The sequence below is a fragment of the Anser cygnoides genome, chromosome 8 (assembly GCF_040182565.1).
Source record: "Anser cygnoides isolate HZ-2024a breed goose chromosome 8, Taihu_goose_T2T_genome, whole genome shotgun sequence".
In the NCBI taxonomy this organism is placed as follows: Eukaryota; Metazoa; Chordata; class Aves; order Anseriformes; family Anatidae; genus Anser; species Anser cygnoides.
In genome coordinates this window covers 4,909,048-4,932,509 of record NC_089880.1, presented here as the reverse complement: position 1 = coordinate 4,932,509, position 23,462 = coordinate 4,909,048, and the positions used below count along the sequence as shown (strand labels likewise).

The window sequence follows — 23,462 nt, the reverse complement described above, 5'->3', positions numbered from 1 at the left end:
AATACTGATTGCAATTCTGAACATCGTATTCAAAACATTAATTTCGAACTACATGACTGGTAGAAATTCTGAACTTCTGAAAGCCTACCGAAATACTGCTCTGTGAATATTTTATTCATTTCCATCCTTATAGGATACCCTACAAGTACATACTATGTAGCTGAATATTCTTGTATGATTGCGGAAATAGATGAACTCTACTTAAGCATGTTTTTTTAGGAGAGTTTGTAGTCTACAGAATATTAGTGTTGGTTAGTTTAAGTATGTTGATAATTCCACAGCACGTCTACCTTCTCAGGACCAGTTAAAGTCCCCACCCTTGTAAATCTGAAAGAAATAAAACCACCAATGTCAACTGGGTTACATACATGCATAACACTGCACTCTCACTTTTACTCAGTTTTTTTTGTTTGCTGTTAATCAGCCTCTCAAGAGCTGATGGAAGCAGCATTAATATTTAGGAAGCAACTGCAGGTTAGAAAAGAGTATTTCTTTTTCAGTTTTATAAAGTAACATTTTTACTGTGATGTGGAAAGGATGGTTTGTAAATACAAATAAAAATTGTAAGCCGCTCATATGATGTGGACTGTGTAAGTACCTAAAAAAATATAGAAAATTAGAAAATATAGAAAGTAGAAAATTTAGCTTTAAATGCATAATTCATGATCATCCAGGAATTTCAGGTGCCAAATCAAGGAAACCATAATCCCAAGACAACACCTTAAGTATGGAATCAAATTATGAAGTAGTTCTCCAACAAAAAAATATTGAGGAGCAGTTACTATAAACGATCTGATTTTTATTCTGCAATAATCTTACTGAGCTGTAGTAAACTGGTAGAAAACAAGGGATATTTTCTACTGCCTTATGAAATAAAGGGCTAAAATAAGAAACTGGAGAAGATACATACTACTGTCTTAAAACTGGATAGGTACATCAACTAAGGTGGAAGTAATAATAAAGCATATAACGTAAGCACAAGCAAAATTAAGCTAATCAACAAAAATTCAGTTGAAAATTTGTTTGAATATCACATAGCTTACTGGATGCTTTCAGTGCAGTTTAAGAATTTAATTGGCCTTTTCCTTCTTTATAGATTTCCAATTATAGAGAAATTTAAATGCTACAGCAGCATCTTTATGCCTTTTTAAACATACACATCAATGTTATCTTGAGCCCTAAATCACAACCATCAACCACTGAATGCCTCCACAGTTTGAGTTACTCTGCCTTTAAAATATTTCAAGAAAACATGATTTGTGCAGTATGTAAAAACTTACTTTTACATTTCTTCCCTTGATTTATTTAGGGTCCACCTGGCTTGCCTGGCCTGAAAGGAGATCCAGGTTCCAAAGGAGAGAAGGTATATGAGAATGTCTATATTTTTATTCATTGTTTGTACCTTTGTTATTTTGGCCCAGTCTAAAGGGCTGTATAAAATTAGCAGAAAGAAATACTGTTTTTGTTTTTTTTTTTCATATCAGAAAGCAAGACAACCTTAGGTATCTATCAATCAGCTTTCCATAGCTTTAGTGGTAATTGTGAAGTTTTAAGTAACATCAGATATCCTGGAGATATGTAGAAAGAAAAACATTACTGTCTGTGTGGTAATCTATTGACCATGCAAATTTTTTTCCTTTCAATGAAAACTCCAAAAACTGATGTAAAGAGAATCTTGAGTTTCACAAAAAAAAAAAAAAGTGGAAATAAAAATTATTAGAGATTTTAATTTTTTAACAACAAAATGTAAATATTTTCCAGCTATATTTTCTTTTTGAAATAATGGATTGAGAGATCTGGAATACCATTTTCTAATAGAATCCCAACAATTTATTGATTGCTTGTTTATCAGGGAAGAAACGTATAGAGAAAAGAATATGAATATATCTTGTGAATTACGATTTTTGTTTATACAGTTAGGTCAGCTGTTTATACAGCTCTATTACCTGTGGAATCAAATGTGCAACTCTGTAATAACTCTGTCTGCTTATAAGTATCAAAATGTAAAAGTTGGTATGTAATCTGTACCTATAGGTATTGTTATTTCTGCATCAGTTTCAGAAAGGACTGTGGTACACTTTGATCTCTTTCACTGAATAAGCATTCACAGCTTGCAAATAATCTTCAAAAGCCAACTAACATTTAATATGCTCACAGAGTAATTTTTTCAAGTTAATTGATAACTAGCAACTGTGATGACATTTGAAAGCTCTAATTTGTGTGTTTGCAAAGCACATCTACTTTATATAGAGTTCTCACTCTTTCTTCTGTCTTGTTTAGGGACATCCAGGTTTGATTGGCCTGATTGGACCTCCAGGAGAACAGGGTGAAAAGGGTGATAGGGGTCTTCCTGGCCCACAGGGATCTCCTGGAGCCAAGGGTGACGCAGTAAGTAAAACGTGCTTTCACTCAAGTTATATGCGTATCTTTCTTGAAAGAGACATATAAAGTTACTATAAACACTTAACACCCAGAGCCTCCTGATAGAGGTTAAAGCTCTCCTAGACAGTGGACAAACATGGTGAAGCTAAACAACTTAAAACCAGGTCATAGAGCATTTCAGGAGGAGGAAACATACACCTCAGTTAGGGCTGAGATAACACTAACAGCACCAATCTTGTTATGTACTACCCAGAATAGCTTCTCTTTTCCTAGTTACTAAGTCATGTTTTAAGCTTCTGTGTAAAAATTGAGGCTTCAAAGCCGATCTGAAGGTGAACAGAGTTGTGACTATAAATGCAACTCAAACTGTCAGATCATATTTTAAAGACTATTTTGGACTCTAGAGAATAGCCTAAATTGAAACTCACCAGGGCTGGACACTTACTAGGACTGCCTTTTTGATACATATGCACTTCTGAATCCAGTCTAGTATGTAAAATACTTTAGTTCTGTACTTATTCTCTTATTCTTTCTTAGGGAATTTCTGGTCCTGCTGGTCCACTTGGACCCCCTGGTCCTCCTGGTTTACCTGTAAGTTACTTCATCCAGTCCTCCTGTTCAAAACATTCACATGTTGTATGGAAGATACTCCAACTATGTGCCTATGTTCTTCCCCATAGGGTCCCCAAGGTCCAAAAGGTTCCAAAGGATCCAGTGTGAGTAATTCTCTTCCATATTTTCTGGTTTTGTACTTAATTTCTGAGTGTTATTTTTTAACATCATGTAATATGGTTAATACTACATTTCTTTCATCCCTTTATAGGGCCCTGCTGGTCAAAAGGGTGACAGTGGTTTACCTGGTCCACCTGGTCCTCCAGTAAGTAAGAACTCGTACTTGACATACAAGCACATTGTACTGACATGATGGACCTGTTTTGACAGGGTTTGAAAACAGCACTTGTGAACTTGCAGATAAGGAAAATATTAATGATTGTTTGAAAATAAATTTGTCAGGAAACAGAAATCCACCACATAGAAATACATTGTCTGCTCTGAAAAAAATCCATTAGAAATAAAAAAATGCAATGATGATTTAATGTGTCATATGGAAGCACAGAAAACAGAATGATTTCAGTTTCCTGCTGCTAATACTCTCCTGTTTCTACTACTTCTTTTCCATAGCATAAAAATCTAAAATGAAAACAGTCAAAATCTGAATGAATTGTTTCAATTTTCTGAAATGAAGTACTGCTTTATAGACCCCAAGTGGAATTTTAAAGTTTTATCATCGGGAACACCCACAGTTTTTGTTTGCTGTAGGCTATGCCTCCACTTCAGGTAATTGCTGGGGATGAAAAGGCAATCACAAATGAGTTCTGCGCACTTACGTGAGGGCAGCATACTCTTCCCCAAACAGCAATGGAATGGGAAGAGTTTAGAGCAAAACAATGTTTTGGCCTGCCACAATCTGTTTTGGCATAAATCTGAATGAAATAAGTAAAATAAATAAATTGTAGAAGCTCTATTCAAAGCATCTTCATGTCATGTTCTTTCGTCTTCCTCTGTGTATTTATGCATCTGGAAAACCAACAGAAAAGGTAAACAGATATGTTTTCCATCCAGGGTCCTCCAGGTGAGGTAATCCAGCCGCTGCCAATCCAGTCACCCAAGAAGACTAGAAGATCTCCTGATTATATGGTGTCTGATGCTGGTGATAATATTCTGGATTATTCCGATGGTATGGAAGAGATATTTGGTTCACTGAATTCACTGAAACAAGACATTGAGCATATGAAGTATCCAATGGGCACTCAGAACAACCCAGCCCGAACTTGCAAAGACTTGCAACTCTGCCACCCAGACTTCCCAGACGGTATGTTAATATTGCATGACAAAGGCAAACAAGGCTGAAGTTATGATCTGCTACGATACTTTGGCAGAATCATTAATTATTGATAGATGGTTAATATAGTTGCTCAATAAATACAGTGTCACTAAACCCATTTTTGCAGGTATAAAAGGGTTCTGTTTATAAAATGTGAGTATAGAGATGTTCTGTTGGTAAGAGCCGTGATTCTTTAAATACATAACCAGATCTGGTTTTGGAGTTAAAACTTTCAAGTTGCTAAGAAAAAAACTGATTGTTCAGGAAGGTAGGCCTTGCATTTCCAGAATTATCCAAACAGGAGAGGAATGAAAGATTGATGTCATTTAGATCAATGGAAGTAAAATCACAAATGTCAGCATACTGGAATAACTTCTAGTTTTTAAGAGAAACGACAATTATTTTAGTAACTGCTTAGTATAATATAGAAAGCAGCACAGGTATTATATGTGATTTATTATTGAATATGACTCTCAGAAAGTTACTATTCTTTTATCCTTAGAAACAATAATTCAGTCCAGAATGACCTCTGTTTGTCCTGTATCATTCAGCAAATGGACATTCAAGTTTCTCTAGTACTGTTTAATGCTACTAAGCTCTAGCTTAATAAAATGCAGAATAGTACAAACTAGGCACTGTGCTCTGAAGGACTATTTTCATTTAATTATATTCTGTTTTCTTTTCTTTTTTTTGTAACTGAATTTACCCCCTTTGGAAAGGTTTTAAATGAAAGTCAACCTTCACACAATTTTCAAGCTTTCATACTTTTTTTCTATTGCAATGGATATTTTTTCCCAGTTCAGAGCAATATTTTTCTGTTTTTAAATGGGAGAAAAAATAGATTTTGACAGCTTAATAATACTCTGTTGCTTTCACTCTAGATAGATAAAAACAGATGGTTGCCTTGAGGAGTAGTTAAGCAGTGTGTGTGCTATATAAAAAGTACATATTTTACAATTCAGTACCTCCGTAATAGTGAATGGTTTTTATAAAACACGTTTGTCTTCTTCATTTAACAGTATTTGCTTATTGTTTGGAGCCTTCTTCAAATCAAAGGAATCTTATTCTTGTTAAAATAAAAGTAAATGCAGTCATTAAAATACAAAATTCTGCATGGGCAAGACTTGCATGTAGGAAAGACTTTTCAATAAATACAGCCTGAATAAATAGAATTTTAAAAATATGATAAATGCTTTGTCTATGCTCTGTATTCAGAATACAGAACCAGTGAAAGGATTTGTTATGCCTCTTCAAAACCTCTACTATTTGCCTGAAAGTCGATTAGAACATTAGTGTCAGAAAATCTTCGCTTTCCTGCTGTGAAACTATCTGGAGATAAGGACCCACATCACAGAAATCAGCATTATAATTATAATGGTGGATTTTAAAATGTGCTGATTATTAATGGAGCTCAGATTGACTGCACCTCTCTTTCATCCCCAGCCTTTACTCACCCTAGCATTGTAGGGCTGGAATCCTCAATCATGCCAATCTGTTGTGGTTTAACCCCCGTAAGCAGCTATGCACCACGCAGCAGATTGCTCACTGCTCCCTTCCACCTGGCTAGATGAGAATTGGAAGGGCAAAAATTAGAAAATGTGTGGCTTGAGACAAAAACAGTTTAATAAGAAAGAGAGAAGCAGAGAGGAGAGGGAAGGAAAGGGAAAAGAAGAAAGGAAACAGAAGGAATGAAAGGGAAGAAAGGAAACAAAAGGATTTAGATAAAAATAGACTTTGATCCTGGTGTTATATTCCATAAACAACAGCAGCAGCAGCAAACCACAAATGCAGGAGGTTCCATCAGAGCATCAAGAAGCACTTCTTTACTGTGATGATGACTAAACAGTACTGACGGTGAATTGCTCAGGGAGATTGTGGAGTGTCCCTCCTTGGAGATATTCAAAAGCCACCTGGACGTGTTCCTGGGCAACCTGCTTGAACAGGGGTTGGATCAGATGACCTCCAAAGGTCCCTTCCAACTTCAACCATTCTGTGGTTCTTTGAAGAGAAAGGGTTGTTTTCACATCATTCAGATAACTTCACCACAATCTCTGGAGAACTATTAGGTAGTAAAACCTGATTACGATCTTCCAAATACCATTTCCATGATCAAAGGCAAATTTTTTCTTTATGTTTTAGGGGAATACTGGATTGATCCTAACCAGGGCTGTTCTGGAGACTCCTTCAAAGTGTACTGCAATTTCACAGCAGGTGGGGAAACTTGCATCTACCCAGATAAGAAATCTGAAGGAGTAAGTACCAATGTGTGTTTTCAGTTGGCTGTTGACAGATCCTACTGTACTATTGCAATGTTGAATTAAACAGGATAATTACACTGTCACATTTTCATATATCTGTCTTTCTGATTACATTTAAATTTGCATAAATCAGAATGAAGCAGTAAAATGGTACACCGAGTTAACAAACAGCATTTCTACTCTTTTGCTTAGACAGAGCTTTTGTGCATCTGCTTGCTAACCTTTCACTGCATTACATAATGCAGCCTAGCTGGGCGACAGGTTGAAATGTGTGATCTAGAGTTTGTCACGTAAAAGTTAAACTCTTAGTATGTTTCTTTTGTGAGTTCATTTATATCTATTAATTTATAAGTATATGTAGAACACTGTATATAAACAGTGTCCTCTGCCATTGGTATAAATTACCCCTGAGGGGTATATGGTATAGAGGAAGACTTTCTAAAAGCTTATCCAAATGAGATAGATCTATCAGCATCAACACCAGTGAAAACTCTAATTTAGACACTCTTCACAGAACAATTTACACTAACAATTTACCTGAATCTTAGATGACAACAGTGTCTCCCTGAAGTAGAATTCTCTCTCTTTATAAGCTATCACCTTGGATTCCATTTAAACTCACTAATCTGAAGGCACTCTGTACCAGAAAAACATCCTATTTTAGTGTTTTTACAGAGGCTGAGGACTCAGAAAAAAACATTCTTTACTATCTTATGTGAAATTTGTTTCAGGTAATTTAAAAACTTCTTATCTGTTAACATATGTTCTAAATATTTATATTTCCACTGTTTTACCACACAGGTTAGAATTTCATCATGGCCAAAGGAGAATCCAGGATCTTGGTTTAGTGAATTTAAGCGGGGCAAACTTGTAAGTGGCCATTACAGCATACAGTTATTCACAAAACAAGTATCAAAAAATCCTTCAAAATCAAAGGAAGGATCAAATCCTTCAAAAAGGAATTTTATAATATATAAATAATAATAAACTTCAGACTTTTCAGCTCCAGCTCTTTTGCCCTAGATATTATAGCAGTTACATGGCCTCTTGCCACTGGACAGCAGGCACCTGCCCTGTCTTGTCCCACTGTACTGCAAATGCACAACAATCCCAGTAGTCACCCACCCAGCTGACAGCGAGATCTGGCTTCCGGCAGACCACACATTACCACTGAACCTAAGTAAAGCAGCTGGAGCACATAATCCCGTGCTCCAGTCTAAATAACTGGAAATATACTGAATATGCAAAAATGAGCCTGCAGGCTGACATAACTTTATAATTAACTAAAAACAGATTCCCAAAGAGATTCTGCTGTTTTACACTATATAGGGGTAATTCTCTGTCTTGCCCATTAGAACAAAGCTAAAATATATAGTTCTTCATCCTAAATATATTGCTATGACATGAAAAACTACAGAGTCATAGCTTTATTGAACTTAAAAAATCCCATAAAATGGTATGTGTAGGTTTATTTTTTTATTAAGGACAGTTATGTGGTTCTTCTGTCAAAAATAATTTTGTTTTGCATTTTAACAAAGGGAACAAATAAATGTTCATGTGAATTCTTATATTTTCCAGCTTTCCTATTTGGATGTTGAAGGCAATTCCATTAATATGGTCCAAATGACATTCCTTAAACTACTGAGTGCCTCTGCCAGACAAAATTTCACTTACAATTGTCATCAGTCCGTAGCTTGGCATGATGCATCTTCTGACAGCTATGACAAAGCACTAAGGTTCTTAGGATCAAATGATGAAGAGATGTCTTACGACAACAATCCGTACATCAAAGCGCTTCACGATGGCTGTGCAGTAAGTAGATGTTCAGAATATTCTTTACAAAACCAACCTGTCAATTAAAATAGAAATCAAACATTCATTTATTTTACAGCCTTCCCCTGACAAAAAGCTTTCTAAAGACTTTATTTTTAATAGACTACCTTTTTGTAGTTTTAAACTGCAGTTCACTAGTCCCTTATTCAATTTTTATATACGAACAAAAATAATTATTTTCATAAGCCAAGCAACAGAAATAGAACAAACCTGGCATGGATACAGGCTGTCAGCACCAATGTGCTGAAACTAGACTATTTGCTAGTATGACCACAATATTAAAAGCAAACTAGCATAACAAGAAGAGGCAGTCCATGAGCAGAATATATTTACGTTATAAATAAAATCCTATGAAAATATAAACTTTACAGTTTCTAACATCTGACGCATGAAAGGCAATCATTTATTAATGCCACACTACAGAGGTAGAGTATGAAGATCTACAGCACATGCTTACTCCTCTGATATGTAACCATGTAACTCTTCCCATGTAACCATTTGCACTTTTTTTTTTTTTTTAACAGTCAAGAAAGGGCTATGGAAAGACCGTGATTGAAATCAACACACCCAAAATAGACCAAGTACCTATAGTTGATGTGATGATCAATGACTTTGGTGATCAGAACCAAAAGTTTGGATTTGAGGTTGGTCCTGTCTGCTTCCTTGGTTAAACTTAAGACAAAGATCAAATCAACAAAAATGTTGCACTTTGGTGCTACCAACCCACTTCCTGCCACATGCAAGTTTTGAATAAGGATGGCATAGAAAAATGTCTTGCTGTGTATGTGTGTCTCATCTAGAAAGTTATTGTTGCCCTTGTAGGGCCAGAATCACATGACTTAAACTAATTTTGCAAGAATGCTGTGGCACAGACAGACAACATAGGGCTCACTTTATCAACACCACACTTTGAATTCTTTTGGTGCTGTAAAAAAAAAAAAAAAAGACATGGTGCTCCTTCGATTACAACAGAGGTGTTATGAAAGTGTTTAATAAATTGTAATTATTCTATGTACAGTACTATACTGTTATTTCTCTGTCCATTTCCAAAACTTGCATGTGTCTCTGAATTGCATCTGGCTCTTATTTTATAATTACAAAACTACATTGTCAATACCGTGTATGTATTCTGAAAAAATAAAAATGTAATTGCCAGTGAAGCCAATTCCATTTTTGATTAATAATAAAATCCCTTTGTATATATTTTTGTTGAAGAGCTTTGTTATTTGAAGTCGCCAAAAAAACTTAAGGTGGCAAAACTGGAAGATCTTAAGCAGCACACTCAAATCCCTTTTCTGCAGATATTACTTCATGATGATGAATTTCAATGATGAAAGCACTCTCAAAGGTGCTGTGTTCCATGGTGCTATACCTCAGATTTTTTTTTCTTTTCCAATTCCAGAATTTCATAAGAAACCTGTATATAACTAAAATAAACAAGTTTATATTTTTGGGTAGGGGAAACATGTAAGAAAAAAAAAAAAACTTCTGTTAAAATCTGTGAATTAAATCAGTCATATAGCTTTCCTTTTTTTTTTTTTTTTAACGTTTCTCATCTGATTTTGTTTCCATTGTGCTTATTTGGTCTGCATAAGTATTAAAACTGGATTCTAAACAGTTATTTATGGATTTCTTGCGGTGTTTACTTAGCTTTTTATGTAAGCAATAATGGATATTTGCTTCTTGAACTGGATACTAGAAGTTCCACAGAATGGTCCTATACAATATTTGCCTGTCCCATTAATATGAATTATTTTTTCCTGTTATTTCAACTGAAGGCCAGGGATGCAATATGTCTAGGTCATGTGATTCTACATAGTTGCTAAGCAACACATAGGGGACTGCTTCCTACAAAGCTGTCTTTGACCCAAACCGCTACCATTAGCTCTTCAAATGTCACCCAAAAAGTTGGTTTGGCCTTCCCTCTGAACATTTTATTCAGGTAGCTGTAAGTAGAAATTACATTTTAACTTTGCAACACAAATCCTTTTGTAATTATTTTTCATAATATATGTAAGACTTGAAAATAAATGTTTGTTTCTATTTCTTATAAATTGTTAAATTAAATAGTACTAGCTTCTACTGGCTCATTTCCAACTGGTTCTTTCTCATGCACGTTTATACATGTAAGAGTGAGATTTCAAAGGTCAACTTCTTGCTGTTCATATTTTCTTTTATTTTTGAACCAAAGTTTGTAACTGTCACCTCAAAGAGGAAAATACAAATTTTATTAATAAAGTCAAGTCTTGTCTACCTGGATTGGTCATTCTTTTTCTTTTCAATGTCCAGACCTCACCTGCTCTCCTTACTGTAACTTCACTCTGCTTCCAGACCATCCAGCCTCAAAAAAAACAATCTTACTGCATATCCTGCCAGGTACTGAGCAATAATGCTAGGACAAGAAGTGTTACCAGAAGAGATACTGATCCTGCTATTTATTGGCAGTACACAGCAGGGACTGATCTAGCTAACTTCACATATACTTTATGCTGACTGCTGAAGCTACAAATCCGTGCAATACTATCAAAGTCCTATGCAAGACAGAATCCTGAACTTCTTTACCCAGACACTGTCTTGCATGCTGCAGTGTCCGAGTGCTTCAACATCTTGTTCTTACCCCTGTAGGCTCCCACAAGGTAGACAAATGACCCTATTTATTGATGGGAAACAGAAGACAAGAACTAGACCATGACCTAGAACATACCACAACACAACATCTCCTGTACTTTCTTTCAGCTAGCTCAGGCAGAACTGGTGAGGGGTCCAAGGTAGAGACATGATTTATGTCAACTGGGACTACACAAGTTAAATTCTGTTTTCAAGCAAGCCTATAAGAAAACAAGGATCAATATTTTTCACACTTCAAGTGAAAAACCTGTTTAATCACAGAAATACACGACAGCTGGACTTTACCTCTACAAGCTAACTAAACAGAAATTGGATGTTCTGAGATCTTGAGGTTTCACGCTACCGCAGACCAGACTGGGAAATATTGCTTTAGTCTGCTTTGAGCCTCTCTTTAAACAGAGAAAAGCCATAGTGGAGATGGCATACATTTTCCTCACTGCAAATAAGTATATGGCTGTAATGTTGCATGGAAATGCAACAAGTAGATACACAGCGCCCTCAAGCCAACAAACAAAATTACAGACTGGGGCAATGTTCTGTCCAGCATAACACTGACACGTGACGGAGATCTAAAAGACAAGCCATGCCTGTAGAGGTACAAACTGTCCTGTGTTTAGACGTAAAGCTGCTTCTCTTTCTCTGTCCTTTCTTCTTCCTTATCCAGAATAGGAAAATATCAACTCATCATGATCAGCACATCTCCTGTAAAACTTCCTAAAATTCAATTAATCTTTTCACTCTAAACGGGCAGTCATTATGCCTAAGACCGATAATCACCTTGTGAAATAAAAAGCTATAATCTCTCAAAAAGTGAGCACAGTTATTTACTTAAGACTCTTCCCCCTGGGGACAGCCTTGTTAATTACAAAATAGAGCTTCATGTGCTAATGACTAGTAGGAGATGCCATGATAGCAACTGATTTTCTATTATACACACACATTTTCTTGTGAATGAACACCCTCTACAGTATGAGACACCAAAAATAACTTGAAAATGACAAAGACGGGTTATTGAAAGTCATATCTATTATATTTACCCGAAACCATTCATATTCGTGTTCCATTTCTAGGCATATAAATTATCAAAAAGTCTCATTGTTGATTTGGTAAAAAGCAATGCCAAGAATACTGAAAAGGAGTAGGCTGCTCTAAAGCTATACATTCTTTTCTTTTTCTTTTTCAATAAGGACATCAAAGATTATAACAGTGAAGAAGGCTGCAAACATACAGACATGCAGATGTGCTGCTTTAGCCAAAATTGGGCTTTTTTTTTTTCTTCTCAGCTATGAGAATGAAGGCTCTGTTCTAATGACAGGATGAAGCCAAAGTCCTCAATACTACCATGGACGTATTTTGTCTAGGTTCTGTCAAGACTTTTGCCAGACCCTGACTTTGTTTCCAGTTTCCCAAAGGTGGAGAGACATTATCCTCATCAAAACACAGCTAACTTCAGTAAGACAGACAGGATTAAGGATTCAGCATCAGGACTGGGATCTAACTGTCTTCACTGATTCCTGGTATGGTCTTTTTTTTTTTTTTTTTAAACAAAAACATCACAATGACATCATAGCTAAATCTTGCTGAGGCATAACAAAACCTAACTACTACAGTGATTAAAACGCAGATGAAAATTAAACTTCGGTTGATCCAATTTGCTCCAATTACATTATGCACTACTAAAACATAATTTCTCTAAATCGCAGATGACCAACAAATCAAGGACCAGTCAGTGGGTTATGATAAAATACACAAATAAGCAGTCAATGCATGTTTTCCCTCTCCTGGTTGTGCCATGTCATCATTTATTCATGCCATTTGTTCTGTTCAGACCAGAGCTCATTCTCCAGTAAAAACCTCAATCCTGTTATCAGATTTCCTTTTATCATTATTTGTTAATTTGCATTATGGTGGATGATGATGACCACTTCTTGGCTTTCAACGTCTAATATATATTTCATGAGATATTACAATCTAATAAGGGTAGTAGCTTGCAATTTTCTGATTCTCAGCCCTTATACACCCAAGTGGCTAATGTTATTGCTTTTTCTCATCCTCAGCTCATATTTTCAGAGCAACCTAAGACTCAGCAAGGAGACTCAACCTCCTTCATGATTCTGAAGCAAAAAATATCTGCCATAAACACTGTCAACAAGCCCTCAGCAGATAACAAGAAAATGGGAAATTAATCACTCTTCAAATTATACAGTAAACAGAATAGTTGCTGGAACATTTATCATGTCTCCCTCTGTATACATCAAAGATGACAAATGTAAGTACTCGTCAGAACTATTTTACAGTATGCAAAGCCATCTACTGATTCTGTGTTTGCTATGTGCCTTATGTGATGGTCAGCAAAATTCTTTGCAAGAAGAAAAACATTTTTTTCTCAAGTCTCAGAAGTTCTCTAAACTGGATCTTCTGCTATGTTTTCACTGTAGTGAGGAGGTAACAGATAATTAAAAGAATCTTTCCGAGTCCACAGGGCTGGAACAACAAAGCTGTCCAGAGCCCCAAGGCCATCCCAGTGTCAAGGTAGGAACACCAAAGCCTCCCATTCAGTTCCCATCTCACCCTGAAATACTTCATACACAGAGATACTGGAAAAAGTCACAGCACAGCAAGTTCTGTAACAGCACTAGGCCCTGATGTTGTGTGTGTGGCTTGCAGAGGCCCAGCCTCCAAACTCTGTACCTCCCTGGTGTAAGAGCAAAATAAATACAGAGTAGAGCCACAAACCTGAGTTTTTAAATGGGAAATATTAACTAAATGTTGAGATTGTGAACTGAGCTCAGGATCACAGACACCATTCTAATACAGTTACTGTTTCTGAAACCAACATACTGATTTACTATTTGTTAGTTTACTCAGAATCTTATACAGAAAGGCCAGTGAAGTCACCCAGATTATTAGCACTGACTTGAATGAACTTCTGTAGCAGGCACCATTCATTAAAACAGCTAAACTAAGTGAGTGAAAAGTAGAAAGATTTAGAATTATTTTTACTGACATTAGAGCTTTCTTCTCTCAAATATTAACAAAAAAAATGAGTTAAGGTTTTATATTTTAGTCAGTCTCTCAAGCCTTTGCCTTTTTCTATTAGAATAACATCTCAATGATAGTTCAGGTGAGAGAGTAGCTCTGCTTTGTGGTTCTGCTGCCCAAACTGGCTCACAAGGTAACACAGCATGATGTGAAGGCTCAGGCTTTGGAGAATGCATAAATATATAATCTTCATAGCATTCACTATTTGGTAACTTCCTGATTTTGATGTATAGGGATCACTTATCCTTTGTTACTCCCCAGAAGGATTTCAGAAATATTCACTTTGCTCTAGGCCTGCAGCCTTGTTCAATGCACAAATATTAAGATCAAAGCTACATTTATTGTCAGAGAGAGCCAAAAATGGAATCTTAGTAAAAATTTCCATAGCATTCCCATTTCTCAACAGTACAAAGTATGTTTCACCTCCCCCCTTCTAAATTGTGACATTTCCATTTGAAACTGGAAAATGTTTTTCCTGTTGTGGTTGTGCTTTTTGTTTGTTTTTCAAACTGACTGCAAATACTTGACTGGTAGGAGGTCCCCTACTTTCCACACTGAGATTGTTTCCCCATGCACAAGGGGACAGGAGGTGAGTACAATACTGACGGTTGAATAAGGGTCCATATAAAAGGTACAATAAAACCAAGCAAAAATAATTCTCTGTGTACAACAGAATGGATGATGTGAGCAGGACTTGACTCCCTCCTCTCCTCAAACCTGGGCTACAGGGTGAGAAATCATGGCCCTGCCTGGGAACATCCTATGTGATTTCTGGTGCACAGCAGTGGTCAAGGTTTGCTTCTCACAGTCATTATGAAGCAGAAGGGTGCACCAGCAAAACTGATTCATAACAACCACACCTAAAAGGAGTAGCAAACACCACAGACCTCTGTGGGAAACATGGTGTCACAAATGTCTGCAGCACTGGCTGCAGCCAGGAGCCTGTTCCTTGCTTTCCTCTCCCTCCCTCCCTAAGTTTACCTCTGGCATTCCCTCAGTTTTTTCCCTTGCCGAAGTTCTTTATTCTCATTGAGCAGCCACATTTTATGGTGGTACTGAAAAGCACAGGGCATCTGAAAAGGAGGATGAGAGGCTTAACTTTTAAGGTCAGGTACTTGAAAGAGGAAGAGAGAACAATAAGGGAGGAAGAGGGGACTTGGAAATCTACGCAGAGCGACACTAACATGCTGCCAGACACATAAAGCATAAAGTTCATCTGAGCAATCCACATATCCACATTAAGAATAGAAATTAAGCAGCCTTTGTCATTGCCTGTGTTTTACCAAAGATGCAGGTGGGTCAGGCAGTGCTACAGTCTATCTGAGAACTGTCTCTACAACAAAGTCAGATGAAAACAACAGGGTTCATATTGATGACTGTAAAACCTCCTTTTGCAAACAAAAGTTGGTCCATTTAACCACGTTGAACCACATCAGCCTCAAAACAAAGCCATAATATCTTGAGGAACCACATTTGATCTAGTGTTGCATCTTTGTGTGAAAATTTCCCTGGAGAAAGCAATAAGTTATAATTTAAAAAAAAAAAAATACACATGAACCTGAAAAATTTCCCAATTAAATGATTCTTTACTATTCCGAGGCATTATGAGTTTTGCATGTGTGCATTCATTTCTCATGTTTTGCATAATCTTTCTGATGACTGTATGCACAAGCGTACCATGTAGAAACAGCAGCTAGCCAGTGTGATTACTCATTAAGTTTAATGAGTAAGTTAGAATTATCTACTATAAAATAAAAGCAAAATCACAAATTTGAAAGCCAAGCTGAAGGCTCAAACATACGCATGCAGTTAGTTAATACCTTCTTAATATGCACAACGATAAATACTTCATATAGATATACAGCAAATTTGGATACACATTACCCAAGTGGAACTCAACTGTGATGGTATATGAAATGATACATTTAACTCTAATGAGACATGTAACTCTGAGGAAGCAAAGACACCGAGGTACTTTTGGGCTCTCGCTCTTGAACACAGCAACATTTTCATCATGTATATAGTGCTAGCCAGGTAGCATTCAGCCCCTCCTATTTAAATGCAGTGAAGGAGTACTGAGCTTCATGCCTATTTTCAAATCTCTGTAAATGCATGTGGGCTAACTCCTACTCACTGAGGACAGTGCTGTAACACAGACACAAAAGCAGAAAGGGATAAATCCCATAGTCTGCAAAGCCTATGGACAGAAAGGCTTCGATAACTCGAATAGAACGTCTAAAAAATTCACTTTACGTGAAGGTGCAAAAAAAAAAAAAAAAAAAAAACCAACGCCAAAAGGAAGAAGCGCCACCCACCAGTCGCTGCAGGCAGGCAGATGACCCCGGAGCAGAGCGGAACGGAGCCGAACCCACTGTGGGAGCTGTGCCGGTTCCCCACTGCCCGCCGGGCAGGGCTGGGCCGGGCCGGCCGCCGCGCAAGCGCAGGGCAGTGGCACGCGGCCCGCCCGGCTGCGGGACCGTTAGGACCGTTAGGACCGTTAGGACCGTTAGCCACCGCCAGAGGGCGCCTACATGCTCCTCTTCTGCACCGCTCCAGGGCAAGGGGCTGGGCTCGCATCAGGGGCGACAGCTTTAAAGCTTGTGAGGTAATTCCTGAGCCCCCGCGCGTGCAGTTGTGTGCGTAAAAGAGATGCACCCCACTTCCCTCTTACCCGTGATCCTGATGTTATTTGTCAGGGTTCTTTTCCCCCCTTCAAGTCTAACTTTGCTGCCCACGGCACACAGAGGTCAGTGACACCTCACACTCGTGTTTTCTCCCCTATCATGTCAAACAAATGACATGCAGCCCATGAGTTAGTATCTATCTGCGGCTTGTCTATGAACACAAGAAACCTTTTTTAAAAGTAAAGGTGGAAAAAAAGAGTAATTTATTTCCTTTACCTAGGTCCTTCTGTGGTAGAAAAGGCTGCACAGTTCTGCAAAGCCTCCATATATGTGTGACCTCTGACAGCAGGTATGCAAATACTAACAAGTATTTAAACAACTCTGCATAAACTAAACAGGAACTTGTGTCATTTGTTTTGAAACAGTATAAAGACATTTCCACTGAAAAGTCCTCCATGGAGACATGAATCAGATTAATCAGTTTTGTGGTGAATGTGGTAGCTCCTGTTTCATGTAATCTCTTCCTCTGAAAGCTTTGATTGAAAACTAATCCACATTCAGGGTTTTGTGGTAGAGCCTGGGAGCTTCCTTCAGTAAACTCATCCCCAAAATTAATTGCTGCTGGAGCTCATAACCCATTATAATGCTTCCAGAATCCTTCCCCTATTATCTTGACCCGTCACGTTAAATTCATCTTTTTGACATGACACCCATTAAACAGTGTGAAAGAGAAGTACAGAATTCATTACTCAAACGGAAGAAAAAGCACACAGTCCAGTTATTGTTCACAGGTCTGCTTTTGCACTTGCAGAAATCAAATGACATTTCATCACAGCTTTTAAGAGAAATGTTTGAGAATAAGCAATCATCTGTCCACCGTCCATCAACTTTAAGGATCATGACAAGGATTCTTCTGAATTCAAACTTACAGGACATTTCTGTGTAACACATACAACAAAGTAAGAGACCTGCACCAGTTCTACCCATAGACAAGCAATAAATTAATGGCTATGGTATGCCCTGGACTCTCATTTCCCTTAGCTATGAATTGTCTTAGGTGGAGGTTATCCTAGAGAGAGACACAAAATGATAGTGCTTAAAGTATCTGGCTGCCAGAAAGGCAGGTAGGGATTGTAAATTAAAACATGACAGAGCAGGGGAGGACTCCAGACCATGCATAATTTACATTAATGCATTTGTAAACCATGAATTCCTGTTACATATCACAACTGTTCTTACATGAACTGCAGGAAAAAAATCTTACTCTTAATGAACTAGAATCTAGTTATCCAGAAAATGCAAGCACACATTTTAAGCACCTAGGGATGAAAGAAGAAAAAAGTTAAGATAGCTTTGAGCTGTATCCCTCCTAAAAATAAATGCAAACTCTACATAGGTTAGATGCTGTCAGAACGTCTGAAAAAATATGCAAGAAGGAGGAAAAAAAATACCAATAAAAAAAAATCCCTAGTATGCCCTGATGAAAGCTCTGTTGAACTGAAAACATTGCTTGTGTTATAAATATAAAGCTTGGCATATATGTCTCCGAAAGTTTTAAAGTAAATCCAAAGAAACTACTTCAGCAAGCTTAGATTTCCTTCACAATGATGTAATACATTTAATTTAAAAACAAACAAACAAACAAAAAGCTTTTTTATTAAAAGCTTTTAGTTGATGTTTGAAAAACATAGTTAATAATTCATCGTAAATACATACCAGTGTAAAACATATAAAAGATACTTTTATAGGAGTGATTCACTTTTATAGGAGTACATAAAAGAATAAAAATATATTCACTCTTCACTGTACTGATATCAGCTACTTATAAAGATAAAGAAATTTGGTCTAATTTCACATCATTTCCATGTTTTATGATAATATTAAACCAAGACTGCAGAGAACTGCTGAAGGCTGATGCCAAGGTAAGTGAAAGGGGAATCAGAGACATTCTGCTTATTTCAACTGTCATTACAGTAATGCGATCCATACCTTGACAGATGCTAAGAAGACTCATTTTGCTGATTGACTTTTCTTCAAACCTAAGTCTGTGGGCAATCAAAGAAAATATGAACATCTGGCTGAGCTTTTGATTGCCATGCTCACTGATACAGCTTACCCAAATAAGCAACAATTAGTCAGTACAGCTTGTGTCAAAAGACCCATCAAGTTAATTCAAATTAACTCAGAATAAATTGAATCCAATTGGCATTCATACATATTTGTATGCATAGTTTAAATAAACTTCTTTTGCACTATATTATCCTTTATTTACAAGCAAAACACATGCAAAGTTTTGTGGTTTAAGTAAATATCTTTAAGCTTTTTGACTTCTTAAAGGCAAACTTCTGGGAAAACTTTGATCTTTTTCTTCAGAAATGCATTTCTAGACTCATAAAAATGTGTCAGCTTTTTCATGTTAATATTTTTCACTTGCCAATAAATATCACAAATTTGTAGAAGTTATTCATCAGCATTTTGTCAGTAGCAATTACAATAGGTGACTAGCATTTGAGTAAACTTAATAGCTAGAAGGTGGTCAAGATAACTACCAGATTGTATTAGGAAAGGAAAGTTCTAAAACTCAAAACTATTTTCTAATGTTTTTACTTGATTCTGATTATAGAGCCCTGGGAATACATACTTTTTTTCAAACAAACAAACAAACTACACTAACATTCTTTCTTGTTTGGATTCTGTTTATCGTAACTGTGAGGTAGATTGCGCATGAACCTAAGATTAAAATTGATCAAAGACAAATCTGATGTATGTATTTGATTTTTTAAAAATCAAATGTACTTATTTATTTAAAAATAGAAATATAGAAAAAATAACTTTGTTGAATTGTAGCTCCTTGCAGTAAATAAATTTTAACTTTTGTTTTTCAGATATAAAGATGTCATTGTTTCCATGTTAACCGTTAAAATTTTATTTGTAATTTGGAAGCAGAAATCTGTTCTTGCTAATGAAATAGTGACAGACTCTGGCTGAGGTGCTATCCGTGCTCAAGTATCTAGAAGTGATGCTTCCTGTAATCTCAACTAAATCTGTTAGCTCAATCTAGCCTGATTCTAGAATCCTCTTACCACCTCCCAGTAAGTTGTTCTGCAACACATTTAGATGCAGTCAGTGAAAGCCTAATGCCAAACAGTGTTTTTCCCACTGCATGATGGGTATGGGTCACACACACAGCCCCAGCTCCAGCACTGCATATGGGGTAGGGAACTCTTTCAGCTGTGGCCCTGAGTTCCCAGTGTCATTAGAGCAAGGGAGCTTCAGAGCTGTGCTGGGAATATGTAAAATGCAGATACAGGAGTGGAAGGACATGTCAGAGGAGATTGGGTGAATCAGTCTGTGATTATCAACTTGGCATGCTGTGTCATCAGCTGCCACAGGTGCCACAAGTGTGGTCAAGGAGCTTTTGTTGAGGGTCCACTCTGTTTTAGAGCCAGGAATTAGGTCTTTGCTATTCAGAGACTCTTGTGAATACAAGGAATCCAGCACCCTTGAGAACAATCAGATCAATTAATTAGGAAACTGTTCCTGTGCTGCCTTAACAAATCAGAGGATTAGATTATGATCCATAACTTCAAACAGCCTTTTAGCAGCTGTTTCTTGGAGTTTTTTCCATTAAAATACTAACCCCTCACACATATTTCTTCTGATTCAGAGGTTAAGAGTTCTCCTATTAGCATTACTTTTAGAAATATATTTGATGAAAAGTCCCTTGGGTAGTCTAATGATATGGTCCAGTTGCTGTCAGGTGCACAGGCCCTTTGCAAATTCTACTGAAAAATCAATACAAATCCTTCAGTTCTTTCAAAGGATGTGGGATTAGGGCCATAATAACAGTGACCGTCTCCAGCAAATGACTGTTCAGTGATCGTTTTGCAGTGGCCTGGAAGTCCAAATCCCCCTCAATAACTTTCAAAATCGACACTTGCTGGAAACAGTGTAATCATCCCTAGCATAAAGACCAGTAGCTGCACTTACTGGCTAGTCAAGTACCTACTTATTTACTGCACTACTTGCTCATTACTGGCCTAAGGTTTTGGAGAAGAAAGTCTGCTAAAAATGTACATTCCTAAATAGCAGTTCAGCATTTCAGATGTGTTCAGCGAACAAAGGAATACTATGCACCAAGGAGGATCAGCAGGCAGCTGTTTCTACAGCTACATCACCTGTTTTATTTAGAGATTTGAAAGTAGACTAAGGAGAATAAATTTTTGAAGACTGTGGTCCCAGGGGGGAAAATAAAAATCATTCCAAATGATTAACAGCAAAACAGCATAGGGTAGTTAAGGTCTCTGATATTTATTCTCTGGGTAAAGCAGCCTGCTTGCTCAGAATCATTAGCAGGAACAGAGGAATATTTAGCAAAATTTGAAATAGTGTGGCAGTTACTTTATGAATAGGACTCTGAATGTAGTATGTTACATGGACCATTTTTAAAATGAATTCACAGTAGCATCTGATGCATAAACACAACAAAAATATCAAAATTTATTTGATATTTTTACAAAGCTCACCCTTATTTTCACCATGACACAAAACACAGGAGTTGTATAAACGAGATTTCCCACTCTCAAATCTACAACAATGAGAGAAACAATCTGAATGTAACTGGCAATCTTCCATTTATTAAGACATTTATAAACACCATTCTTTAAATTATACTTCCTATCCTGCTACTATTGATTTTCTTTTGCATCAATTTATCAAGGAGTTGCAGTATAGAAGGCGTTAGCCATGAACTGAAATATAACCACTTATTACTTCCAATTAAAAGCAACAAATATCTCATATGAAAATTTCCTCATTAGTGGCTGACATTTTCCCACTAGACTTATGTAAATCAGGGTCAGTAAAAATTAGAACACAACTCTATAGAAATGTTGAACATAGAGGGTTGGAATTAGATGATCTTTATGGTCCCTTCCAACCCAAACCATTCTATGATAATCATCAAAAATTGTTGCTATAATAAATTATTTTGAGTTATCATCTGTCAGGCAAACTTGTGAAGGTTTCCAGAGCTTCTGATCTTCTGACTAGATCTTCTCATTTTCTGATTGATTTTAAAGAAAAAATAAAAATAAAAATAAAAATAAAAATAAATAAAATAAAAATAAAAATAAAAATAAAAATAAAAATAAAAATAAAAATAAAAATAAAAATAAAAATAAAAATAAAAATAAAAATAAAAATAAAAATAAAAATAAAAATAAAAATAAAAATAGAATAGCAAGTTCTGTTAGTCTTTTTAAGGAAAAATCATCTATACAAGCCTACGTTTCTCATTTTTATGGAGAGCTTGGAAAAGAGCATAGGTGATACCTCAAAATCGGGGGGATGAGGGGGGAATGGGGGCAGGGAACCTGAAAAAATTAACTACAGAGAGGGTCAGAAATAAAGATAGGCCAAGTCCAAACTCTCAGGTCTGAAGAGGCAGGGAGGACTGAATTTTGGGGTATAGCAATGCTATTTTTACAGAGACTTCCCTCTCCCTTAGCAGATCCATTTTGGCATGCACGGGCCCTTCTTTTCTCCCTCTTTCCACACATTTAATCTGTCTTGCCTGATTGCAAAAGTGACACATTTGGGCGTGAGCAAACGGTGTTAATGGGGTTATAGTTGAGAGGGAAAGCAGAGGTTCTCTAAATACCTTCTTAACAGCAATTTGCTGGGTAGGAATTTATGTCATTAAATTGCAGATGTTTGCTGACAGAATGGACAGAGAATTGCCTGCTTGCTGGCATCTCTACATTTAATCAGAGATTTTTCTTCTCATCCTAAGGCAGGAGCTGACACTCTGCCAGCCCGAGTGCAGACACAGCATGTGCTACAGCAGTGAAAAACTTGTTGGTGTGGGAACATGAGCTCATTTCCAACTGCCTCCATGAAGTTTGTTGTCCACGTTGTGCAGCACAGTGACAATTGCTGTGAAGTCCTTGTTGCCCCTGATCTTGTCATGCTCATTTGTTATTCACAGTCTGAGCATAGTGTTCACTCAGTACTGGCTGTATCTGTGGTTGTTGTTCTGCCAACATGTCAGACTTAGGTGATTTCTACTAGGATTGAGACCTGTATTAATTAATTAATTTATTTATTTATTTATTTTTGCAATGGAAACTAACATAATAGTTTCATTTTCCAAGTAAGTATTTTTAAAGCTTTGCTTGCACCATACTCAAAAACATTTGTGTCTATTACTTCGGTTTATTCTGAGGTTTGAATATCTACCAATGCTTAAGTGATTTCCTTATAGGAAGTGTTCCTGATCTTGTTGTTTCTCATTGTTTTCTTCTGGATTCTCTTCAGTTAATCCACACCTCTTTTTGAAAAAAAATAAAATAAAAAAAAATAAAATGCAGTACTAGAATTAGAGAATTAGACATCTGAAATCTCACCTGTAATAGCAGAGAATAATTACATCCTAGGATTTATATATGACAACCTTTCTTGAAACAGCCTCACATTCCAAGCCAATATTGAGTTTATGACTCATTTTAAGTGCTGATCCTTTTCTCCCTTGCTAACGCACAGACAATGAGACTATCTGTATTGCACATTGAATGTCTTCTTCCAGGAGTAGGACTTCTGCACTTATTGTTGAGTTCTGTTTTACAGCCTTCACACCAAACCCACCCCACTGTCTAATGTTTCAACAGCAACAACAACAAAAGGTTCTTTTCTGCTTCTGGTCTGCTTTTCTCCTATTAAATAAAATGAAAAATTGAACTTCATAATTCACTTTTATGTGGAATGACATAAAAATGCATGAGTCTACTCCCTGTTGTCTGCTACTCCTCC

General features: G+C 36.7%; 1 protein-coding gene and 2 long non-coding RNA genes across 20 annotated transcripts in view; 2 read left to right on the top strand and 1 right to left on the bottom strand.

Moving 5' to 3' along the window:
• The window catches only part of COL11A1 (collagen type XI alpha 1 chain), a 139,537-nt gene extending 128,920 nt beyond the window's left edge, over positions 1-10,617 (top strand). For all 4 annotated transcript variants that reach the window (XM_067001898.1, XM_067001899.1, XM_013186558.3 and 1 more), the window contains 10 exons: positions 1,310-1,363; positions 2,281-2,388; positions 2,920-2,973; positions 3,063-3,098; positions 3,206-3,259; positions 4,006-4,255; positions 6,407-6,519; positions 7,327-7,395; positions 8,104-8,337; positions 8,883-10,617. In XM_067001898.1, coding sequence (XP_066857999.1) covers positions 1,310-1,363; positions 2,281-2,388; positions 2,920-2,973; positions 3,063-3,098; positions 3,206-3,259; positions 4,006-4,255; positions 6,407-6,519; positions 7,327-7,395; positions 8,104-8,337; positions 8,883-9,029 — 1,119 coding nt within the window. In that variant the 3' untranslated portion in view covers positions 9,030-10,617. The remainder of the gene's footprint in view (positions 1-1,309; positions 1,364-2,280; positions 2,389-2,919; positions 2,974-3,062; positions 3,099-3,205; positions 3,260-4,005; positions 4,256-6,406; positions 6,520-7,326; positions 7,396-8,103; positions 8,338-8,882) is intronic.
• Positions 1-16,480, bottom strand: part of LOC136786276 (uncharacterized) — a 42,814-nt gene extending 26,334 nt beyond the window's left edge. The window contains exons 1-6 of one of the 3 annotated variants that reach the window (XR_001209219.2): positions 16,344-16,479; positions 15,010-15,101; positions 8,200-8,374; positions 7,063-7,162; positions 5,722-5,830; positions 3,459-4,152 (exon numbers count right to left, since the gene is read on the bottom strand). This is a non-coding gene — a long non-coding RNA (uncharacterized lncRNA). Of the gene's footprint in view, positions 1-3,458; positions 4,153-5,721; positions 5,831-7,062; positions 7,163-8,199; positions 8,375-15,009; positions 15,102-16,343 lie in introns of those variants that run through there. The other 2 variants (XR_001209218.3, XR_007164453.2) reach the window with 2 other exon arrangements.
• Positions 16,481-16,500: 20 nt separating this feature from the next.
• Positions 16,501-23,462, top strand: part of LOC106039407 (uncharacterized) — an 88,243-nt gene continuing 81,281 nt past the window's right edge. For all 13 annotated transcript variants that reach the window (XR_001209225.3, XR_007164477.2, XR_001209227.3 and 10 more), the window contains exons 1-2: positions 16,501-16,633; positions 16,933-17,001. This is a non-coding gene — a long non-coding RNA (uncharacterized lncRNA). The remainder of the gene's footprint in view (positions 16,634-16,932; positions 17,002-23,462) is intronic.